The sequence below is a fragment of the Carassius auratus genome, chromosome 4 (assembly GCF_003368295.1).
Source record: "Carassius auratus strain Wakin chromosome 4, ASM336829v1, whole genome shotgun sequence".
NCBI classification, from domain to species: domain Eukaryota; kingdom Metazoa; phylum Chordata; class Actinopteri; order Cypriniformes; family Cyprinidae; genus Carassius; species Carassius auratus.
In genome coordinates this window covers 1,800,375-1,810,766 of record NC_039246.1, presented here as the reverse complement: position 1 = coordinate 1,810,766, position 10,392 = coordinate 1,800,375, and the positions used below count along the sequence as shown (strand labels likewise).

Genomic DNA, 10,392 nt, shown 5'->3' with positions numbered 1-10,392 from the left:
TCTAAATCGTCTTGTGTTTTCAAGGTCTATGCTGGAAATCTCGTCCTTTAACATCCTCTGGTTTTGAACTGCACCCTTCTTCAGTTACTATACATTATGGCGTTTTTTTAATGGGGTGGAGATTGCCTTGACTGCTTTACTAACGCTAGCTAGCAAGTTGTTTTTTTAACTGACTGGAGAAAATTTGATTAATCTACAAGCTTCTTTTGCTGGTAAAGGACTGACTGCAGATCAGTGAATTCATTGTTGCCTCAGGAACCACTGAGCATTCCCGGTATCTCAAGGTACCATCTGGGCGTCTCTTAACTGTTTAGTAAGAGGAGTGATACACTGTTGCTAGTCTGTTTTTCCTTCGGAGCAGTCTTTGTTTGTAAGTAAAAGCCTATTGAACACTGCTCTGCTCATTGAAGTCCTTGCATCAACCCTTACCCACAAAACCTGACAAAAGGTTTATGCAGTTCACAGTTATCTTCAAGAAACAGCAATATTTGTGTCAAGCCTTTAAAGTCAAGTTAAACATTTTATTGAAACTTTACCAGTACATCAAGATAATAGATAAGAACAGAAATAGCTAAAAGATGGAGACAAATACAATCCCTATTTATTTACTGACTAATACAATTCATACTTTTATCTTGTCTTTGTGTGTGTGTGTGTGTTATTTGCTTAACATATATCTTAAAATGTAATAGTGGAAAATATTAAGTGGCATTGATTCAAATCTGATGCTTCACTATTAGTCATGATACACATGTATTGTATAGGACTGCTGTGAAGAGGTTATTTTTAAATGTTTAGATATTTGGATATGGTCTGCAAAAAAAATATCAGCATAGCTGTAGACTAAATGAAGTAAAAGCCCAGACCATCAATCTCATTGCCACTTCTGCCTGTAATGCCATGAATCCTCCCAGACTTCACATCAGTACTCACAGGCTGACCCAGGTGCTGACACTTGACTGAAAATGTTGTTGTTTTGCCTCTTCCTTTGGCAACCACAAATTCAAAACCCCCAAATCGGTTATAATGACCATTTGGCCACAGTTTTGCAGAGACAATTTTATCATTTTCATCAAGTAGAATTTCTTGATTGTAAGATCCTGTTGTGTTACCCACTTTAATCACGTGGGCACAGTGGAAAGTGACCTGGATTGAGCTTAGAGACATCTAAAAGGCACAAAAGCATTTCACGTAAATTAAGCAAAACTATTGTGATAAAAGGTAAATATGCTACTATAGAATGAAACCAAAACACACACCGAGCTGTAAGTAATGTTCATCTTCTTAATGGAGGTGTAGGAGGCAGACTTAAAAGAGAAAACATCACCTCCTGTCCCACCCACAATCACAGCATGTTCTGAGAATAGAATTAAGAGAACGGTTAGTCCTGTTTTAGAGCACTAAATAGAGTTAAATTCACACACAACTGTACTGGAAAACTAATTTGTCTGCCAAGTCTGGCCACCTTTATTTCTAAAGCACTTTATACAGTACAGATCATGTCAAACTTCACAGAGATAAACAGGAAAAATTGCAAAATCAACTATTAAGATATTCAGATTCTGCTGTAACGCAACTGGAAAAGATATTGGTGTATTTAGCTCAAGTCAACTCAAGTGTTGGTTGTGTTTAGATCAATAACAGTGTGAAGTTCATCAATAGAAAACCAAATGCAGCTATATGCAGTATCCTGAGACATAAACTATTGTAATGGAAAATACTTCTTGGAGTGACCACTAGGTGTCACTGTGAAACTGCAGTGTTCTTACCTGTTTCTGGTTTAGGAGCAGTAGAGTCTTTGGCTGCAAGAGAGAAATATGTTAAACTCAGGAGAATGTATGGTATTGGAGACTGACAGACAATTTTTTTTTTTTTTTATCCAATGGTTGTTGAGTGACCATTGCACAAGATACCACAGCAGTTTTACAAAAGGCAGCAATGTCGATTATTATTCAGCTTCATTTACATTCAGAGTTGCATCACTTCAGTTCAGTACCGGTGTTGATGTTGCAAGATGTGGTTCAGCTGAAAACGATAGTGCCACCATCCAGTTTAATGCAGTTCAAGTCAAACTTCAGGAGAACCACACTGCACACATGCGGTCTCTCTGTTGCATGTTTTCATGTAGGGGCGCTGTAACAATTTGTTATTTAAAACCAGTCACTGTCAATTTTCAGTCTGTTTTGATCTGCTCTGACATTTTCTCCCAAGTGTAAAATCATTTAAGGATCTCTTTTTTTTTTTTTTTTTTTTAAACAGGTAATCTTCACAGCTAATGTGGAAACTAGGGCCCTGTGCACACAGAGACTACATGCTTGGTTTCATGCTGCAGAAGCTACTGAGCCTATTAGTTTTACTAAAGCAAAATCAAAAAAGTTTGTATACAGCACACAATATTTATGCACATGCTCCAAGTCTTCTTCTCCATTTTAATTGTGTATCTCTGTGGCAGAATTACAGCACCACATACTGGACTGACATGTATAGTACATCGTTTTGAGTTGGTTTCAGCGGTTTAGTGTCCATGCAAATGAGATGACTTCATGTTTAACGAAAAAAAAAAATAGCATAGGGAAATCTCTGGCTTGAGGTGGATGTGGCCTCGATCAAATGATAGAAACACAGAAAACAAAGGAATGGAAAACAGAGCAGAACAGGACAACAACGGCTGCGTTTACACTTGGCATTAACATGTGTCCACATTCACATTGAATAGAAGAGTGTAAACACGCTTCTGATCAGAATGTTAGTCGATCAGTGTGTCTTGGTCCAGAGGTATTCGAGGACGCATTGTGATCATCAGATCTCAGTGTAATGTAAACGCAATCCAGTCATCATGACTGCATTTGCAAGTCAACATCATGCAAAACCTACGCAAAAAACACAATTCACCTACATTGAAAGGAAAGAAGGTGAAACAATATAAATTTTTAATTTGCAAAATTAAAATATAATTCATCCTTGATTCAACCTTGGTCATCGCTGAATAAACATTGAAATGCTGGCTGGGGTTGGATAAAATCAATATCACATCTGCACTCAGGCTTTTAGTTATACTGTTTAACAATACTATATTATATCAATATGATTTATAATAAGTCTCTGGGGTATATTTGTAGCAATAGCCAAAAATACATTGTATGGTTCGTAACTATAGATTTTTTCTTTTACGCCAAAAAATTACTAGGATATTAAGTCAAGATCATGTTCCATGGAGATATTTTGTACATTTCCTACCGTAAACATATAAACATAAGTTTTGATCAGTAATATGCATTGCTAAGAATTCATTTGGACAACTTTAAAGGTGATTTTCTCAATATTTTGTTTGGAAATCTTATTTATTCAGCTTTCAGATTACGTATAAATCTCAACATTTCAAAAACTGACACTTAAGACCAGGGTCACATATGAGACAGATACTCATACAATGGAAAATCTCTTGAATTTTAGGGGCATATAATTGTATTCTATAGACTCCATCACGTTGTTGTGTGAATGGCACAGTTGTAAAATCCAAACACTGACTTTGTGAATGTAGCAAATGGACAAATAAAAAGATATTGCATAAAAATGTGTACTTACCCAGTGGGAGTCTGGAGCTGACGGTATCGCTGGCTTCACTCACTCCCACTTTACCTACAATCCTGTAGCGGATCAAGTACTGCGTTCCAAACTTCAATCCAGTCAGATGAAAGTCTTCACTAGCTGTGTCTATGACAAGCCACGGTTCCTCAGCTCCAGCATTTGCTTTCACCTCCTTGTACTCGACTCTATACTTCACTGTTTCTCCAGTTGGAGACCTACGCAGTTTCAGGAACACAGTTTGGTCCAGAACATTCTTCACTATTGGTGGGGATGGCTTGGATACGGGCTGGAACTTTTTATCTGTCAGTTTCCCTTTTTCATACAGATAGATGGAGGAGCCTGGATTGGAGGCATCAGAGATGGTGGAAATAATGAAGTGGATTGTCTTCTCGTCTTTATTGGCCTCTAAAAAATCTCTGAAGTGAGATAAATTTTCCCTCATTTTTGAAGTGACGTCATGGGGGTTGAACGGTTTTTGGACAGAGGATGTGAGGGAAAACTTATGTTCCCCATCTAACTCCGTAAAGTTGACAGATTTTAGAAACTCGTTCAGGGTTGAAAGATATGGGTCTTTGTACTTCAGAGATGTGAAGGTCAAGCACACCACAACATCAATATCAGGATCAAGGAGGCTGATGATGAGGCCGTCTGAATCTTCAATTTTGATCTCCTTCAGAGTCTTGGTGTAAGAATCCATCAGGTGAAGTTCAGACTCTGTCTCATGTAACCACTGGTTAAGCATATCAGCATTAAAAGGGGAGAGGTAGTGGATCTTTAGGATGTCATCCAGTGACTTTTCCTCCATCCCACCTCCTCGAATAGCAGGCAAGACTCTAGCCAATGCTTTCTGGAGGGCCAGCCTGTAAATACTAACAGAGTTCTGAAATAAGCGCAGCCTCTCTTTGATGTCGCTGAAAATATTTGCCATTGGTTTTCTGGACAGGTCATTGCATTTCCTCTTGACTTCTTCCAGATCCTCTATCATATGTTCTGCATTGGAAATGAGATGCGTGCTGATTTCTCTTACCAACTGAGCTGCTGCTGTATCCAGTAGAGAAAGAGGATAGAGCCAGACTTTAATTGGCACTGCATTCTGTGAATCCTCCCCCAGCAGAGTAGGGAGCTTCTTGTACACCTCTTGGGCCTCCATGTATGTGGTGGGGTTCTGCTTAAGATGGACATCACCATGAAAAGTGCAGGTGATATTCTTAGCCTTCTCAATATGACCTTCTGTCATTTTTACACCTCCTTGACCATCAATGGAAAATCCAGGAAAGGACTTGACCATGACATTCAGTTCTCCCTCGATCTCCTGGTGGTTTTCACCATCTGAAAACGACCGATCAAACACCATGAAGGCTTGAGCTCCGTACAGCACAGCTGTGATCACATGAGTTGCAGTTTTCTGCTCAAACACCTGAGGGTAGGTGACCTGGCCAAGCTGGGTTATATTAAGCTGTTCAAATTTTGAGGTTTCACGGTAAAACATTGTTACTCTGGACTGTTGGTTTGAGGATTTGGTGTCATGCAGGTATTTGGCAGATCCTCCCACCTCCACCAGCCCTCCCAAGAAACTGGCCTTCAGGGAAGCATTTACATCCAGGAGACTGGACTTACTAGAGAGAGAGTCAGAGCTACTGAACTTCACATCTGTCATGAGCTGTGGACGAGTGTCCAAATCTTTAATCATTGATGTCTTATCCCACAGAGTAACGCCTGAAATGAGAAATGGCTTTAACAATTACATACGAGGACAATATACAACTGAAGTTTATTGTCTAAAATAATTTAATATGGGTGCTTATTCATTTTGGGCCGCGTTTATCTACCATAGAAATTAGTGCAGATTCGTGCATAGAAATCAACTTATGACAGAGTTCACGTGTGATTCATGAAACATTTGAATGCCGCCAATCTCATCACGCATACGAATGATTGCACATTAATACATTTAAATATCACGGTCCTAAAAACACCCGGTTTATAAGCCTTGCCCCTAGAGTGTACGACACGGAGAAATGAAACCCGGCCAAAAAGAGGAAGTAAACTCATGAAAGAGAAATTGAGCTTACTCAAAAAACATGTTAACCTTGTAATTCCATGCAGTTAGGTTACATTAATTTATGTCTTTTATATTTATATTAAAATACTGGTAAATATAAACCATCTGTTTAATTCTCCTCAGTCTACAACAAATGTTTGAAATTTAACGGTATTCAAAACACAAAAACAATGAAAAATAAGTATAAACAGTTTTTGCAGTAGCCCAGCTCTTCGCATGTCTACGCAACTCAACTCCTTATTAGAGAGTCTAACCCTGCATTTCAATGTGCATACTACCCATGGTAGATTAGAATAAGTGTGTAGTATAGTATGCTGAAAAGAGGGTGTCGAAATTCCCTATATGGACCACTTTTTACAGTAAAATTTTAAAGTGTTGATCCATGCAAACTTTAACAACTAATATACTTTGGAACAGGATTGAGTTCAGAACTACAAACTGACTGATGGTTAAGTAATGAGATTTAGGTAAGGGGACTGCATTACTTATGATCAACATTTAATATTTATTTAATGTTATCCATATTATATTTCATCTACAACATCAATTTGAACTTTTATAAACATCTAATTGTTCAAAAAGATTTTTCCAAAATATATAACCGTCCAGAGGTTGGCAACCTATGGCACGTGTGCCAACAGTGGCACGCAGAGGGATAATCGCTGGTACGCAAGCCATAGGGAAAACTGCATACTGACGTACATCTTGAGGTAATAACTTCTCATAGTCACACAGCCTGTTAGGAGCTACAAATACTATTAAAGTGTGAGAATTAACTTGCTCTAGTCTATGGATGCGTGCATTCAAATCAGAGCCTCAGCAGTCTTATAGCACTCGAGATGGCCAATCAAAACAAAGTACTGTATTTTCCGGACTATAAGTCGCACTTCTTTTCACATTTTGGCTGGTCCTGAGATATAGTGAGGTGTGACTTATTTATCCAAATTAATTTGACATGAACCAATAGAAAACATTACCGTCTACAGCCCCGAGAGGGCGCTCTATGCTGTAGACGGTAATGTTTTCTCTTGGTTTTTGGTTCTCAATAAATGCGACTTATAGTACAGTGCAACTTTTTCCTTGTGATGATGTATTTTTGGACTGATACGACTTATACTTAGGTGCGACTTATAGTCCGAAAAATACGGTAGGCGGGGTAAATGATCTTCATCTGTTTCTCTCTAGAAACAATGAAGCCGAGTTTAGTTAATTAAAATACAGCGATTTTACCCCCCCTCCTGGCTGAGAAATATAATGTAATGATTTAGTATAAATTAATAAAAGTCAAGTGGCAGCTTTGACAGCAAGTTTATGAGCTTCTGAATGTTACTTTTTGCATAGTGCGATGTCAGATCTGTTTCTGTGAGTGGTGTGTGTGTTTGTGTAAGTGCGTAATAATTAAAGCAGTGCATTAATATAGAACAGTGATTAAACTGTATGGTTTTAATGCATTGGCCTTAAAACCAATAGGAAAAGTTTAAAAAAAAAAACTGAAATTTATGAAAAAATATTTTTGCATTAAAATCGTGGTGGCGGAGGTGGGAGGTGGCTATTGAAACATGAGTGTTTAATACTTTTAGGACATAGTATGAGTAGGCGAATTGGGGCTCAAGCTATATTCAAGTTAATTGAATATATTTTAAATATAACTGATGATCTCTCAAACACTATATAATATTTGTTAATGATTGATTAACTAAAGTTATTATTATGTTTCCATACTTTTATTTTGTTGTTCCACAGTTTGGTGAAGACGTGGGGGATAGGTGGAAGTTAAATGATTTAGTAGAAGGTAGTTACACCACCTGGAATGAAGGATTCATTGCGGCAGTCGTACAGCATTCCAGGAAAAAGAGGTCTTCCAAGGGCTGCCATTTCAGTGGGGACTGATTCCATGACTGCAGTAAACAACAATGAACAGAGAATATTTGGACATTTGTAAATCAAAATTAAATAATTTTTATCATTCTAAAATTCATCTTAAAAACCTAGTTTTATTAAAAGGTAGGTGTAGGGAAAGTATTGGAAACTTATTATCAACTACCCTATGTTTAATCCCTGCAAAAAACAGTTTGCTTTTCAGTTCTATTGGTATCTTGCAGCAAAGCATATTCACTATTCGCAAATGTTATTGCATACAGTGTCAAACAATGCTAATGAACATGCAAACAGTTCTGAACAGTCAGAATTATATATCTAAGTTGTCACTGGTTACAATGTTACGGTAACACTTTAGAATAATGGTCTATTAGTTAATGTTAGACAATTCATTAATCAACATGAACAAACAATGAACAATACATGTATTACAGCATTTATTAATCTTTGGAAATCTTTGGAAATGTTAGTTAATGAAAAAACAGTTATTCGTTGTTAGTTCACACTTAATCACAGTGCATTAATTAATGTTAACAAATAAAACTTTTGATTTGAATAATGCATAAGTAAATGTTAGTAAATGAACATCAACTAAGATTAAAAAATGCTGAAGAAGGATTGAAGATCATGTTAAATCTAAAGTAGTTAACTAACATTAACTAATGGTCCATTATTCTAAAGTGTTACCAATGTTTCTACAATGTTTCAGATCAACCTTACGATGGTTTTCAAGCCATCTCCAAATATGATATGAATTTGATAAAAAAAAAATAAGGATAAAATCTGATTATGTTGGCAGTCTGAACATAGCCTTAGCTCTGCAGATAATTCTTGTGGTTGTTGCTTTTCAGCTGTTAAACCATGCATGTATAGACCGGTGTGCCTTTCCAAATCATGTTCATTCAACTGAATTTGCCACAAAGTTACTCCATTCAATCTGTAGAAACATCTCAAAGAAGATAAAGAGTAATTCGATAATATTGAGCTCAAGTTTTAGTGTTATATAAAATGGTCTGAGTACTTCTGTAAAATATGTGTTCGCAAAGAGATGCAGCACATACAACTGAAGTTATTTTATATGAAGTAAATTTTGGTATGTTAATAGTATTTTTTTTACTAAACATCAACACCAAAATACCAGCAAACTCTGTAATTGGAAATTATCTTTAAATGCGGCACCATTTTCTTAATCTGAGAATTATGAATGAGTTTTAGTTTCACCAATCCTATTTTTGGGTTTTTAGTTACTATGGAGCCAAAGACACAACAAGAAAGATTGTTTATATAGAGGACACAAATTAATCGTTCTCACGACTAACTAATTCCTCGTTTGAAGTCAACAGTGTGCACAATTTATTAATCCGTTCTGATTTGTGAATTTGTTACCAGACTATGTCCCAGTACAGTACTGTCATACTTTATTCAGAAGAGTAGAAATAGTGGTCTTTTCTCTGTATGCAAAAAGTTAGTAAAACTTAACCACAGTTTTACTATTTATAACGGGGGAACAAATAAGTAAATTATGGGAATGAATTGTTCATTTGTGGCCACGATATGATTTTTTATTTCCTGCATTTTAGCTCCGCAGTTCTGTAAATTACTGTAAACTTCAGAGTTTTACATTAACTTACACAATAATAAATAAAATGAATGGATAGAAAACAAGACAAAACAAAAAAAGAGCACCGACAACCTTTTTCTACTGTGGCCACTACCTTTCCTTCTGGTTATCTTGCGTAATCTACACTGGACTGAGTCTCCTCTGTTCATTGTTCTGTGTTGCCTTTACGTGATCTTCTGTGTACTCTGTTTATTAAGTTTATTAAAGACTGTTCTTCGTTTGTTCGAGTTGTTCAACGTGCATGTTATCAATTCAACCATAACATGACAAAGTAAAATGGAAAAAAAACAGTGATTTCACGCCATGTGACAAAAATATCAGAATGTGCTGCTTTCTGTGATTCACTTTCAAAGACACACTCGATCATCAGTTTGATCACAACATGAAGAGCTTTTAAGAAGATCATCAAAAATGATTTCAGCACAGCATTGAAGAAGCACAAAGTGACACATGTTGAAATACTCACCTCAAGTATTTGTAGATCCTTCTTTTGCTCCTCTGAATCGTTTTGTTGAACAGCAGCTCTGAGAAGTTTTTGACTTCTACACAACAATCAACTGTTTTCAGGTCGAGATGGGAGAATGTGAAGACAGTCAGACGTCAGCACAAATACTCAATCGGTGCTTCTCATTTCTTATTTATGCATCCTCGTTTCCTTTCCACACATCTCAGCTCCACCCCTTTAGGAGAGCAAGATGACCTTTTTAAAAAAAAAAAAAAAAGAGATGTAAGGTTTATTCAAAGTGCAAAAGAAAAACACAAATGAAAACTATTACGATAGATGTGAAGGGGAAAGAGAATATATATGTGCGCCAGGTTTTTCAACAAACATTTACACCTGTGTATATTTACTCATGACTCAGAAGGCTTCCTCCTCGTTCCTTCACTCCTTCAGTGCATTTAAAGAATTGAGATGTCCTCCAAGATGGCTAACTTTAATCAGTTTCCAGGTCACAGGCTCAATGTCATAGTTATGAATTTCTTTTGTTGTAATAATCAGCTTAAACAATTAAACAACTACATAATTTATAAATAATTCCTACATAATTTAAATAATTCCTTAAAAATAAAATAAAATAAAACAGAATAGCAAGTGCTGTAAAATAATATGAACTGCTAATACATAAATATATACAAAGAAATAATAATAAACTACAGGGTTTAAGAAATATGTCCCTGAAACTGCAGACTTCAGTATTGAAGGAATACCGTTCACCAGGCGTATTGAAAATGCACTTTCATT

The 10,392-nt window shown here is 36.4% G+C and overlaps 1 protein-coding gene across 1 annotated transcript; it reads right to left on the bottom strand.

Moving 5' to 3' along the window:
* Nucleotides 1-537: 537 nt before the first annotated feature.
* LOC113065974 (verrucotoxin subunit beta-like) lies at nt 538-9,797 on the bottom strand. Its single transcript, XM_026237504.1, has 6 exons — nt 9,616-9,797; nt 7,456-7,548; nt 3,586-5,304; nt 1,770-1,802; nt 1,260-1,357; nt 538-1,167 (listed from the first exon to the last, which is right to left on the bottom strand). The coding sequence occupies exons 2-6, from the start codon at nt 7,544-7,546 to the stop codon at nt 844-846; spliced, it is 2,265 nt and encodes a 754-aa protein (XP_026093289.1). The 5' UTR covers nt 7,547-7,548; nt 9,616-9,797; the 3' UTR covers nt 538-843.
* Between the last annotated feature and the right edge of the window lie 595 nt (nt 9,798-10,392).

Bases quoted from the DNA above. Each gene is read 5' to 3' on its own strand.
- LOC113065974 (XM_026237504.1), bottom strand. From the start codon at position 7,546: ATGGAATCAGTCCCCACTGAAATGGCAGCCCTTGGAAGACCTCTTTTT. The intron at 5,305-7,455 runs GTGGTGTAACTA...TTCTCATTTCAG, and splicing joins CAATGAATCCTTCATTCCAG to GCGTTACTCTGTGGGATAAG. The intron at 1,803-3,585 runs GTAAGTACACAT...TCTCTCTTGCAG, and splicing joins CAGCTCCAGACTCCCACTGG to CCAAAGACTCTACTGCTCCT.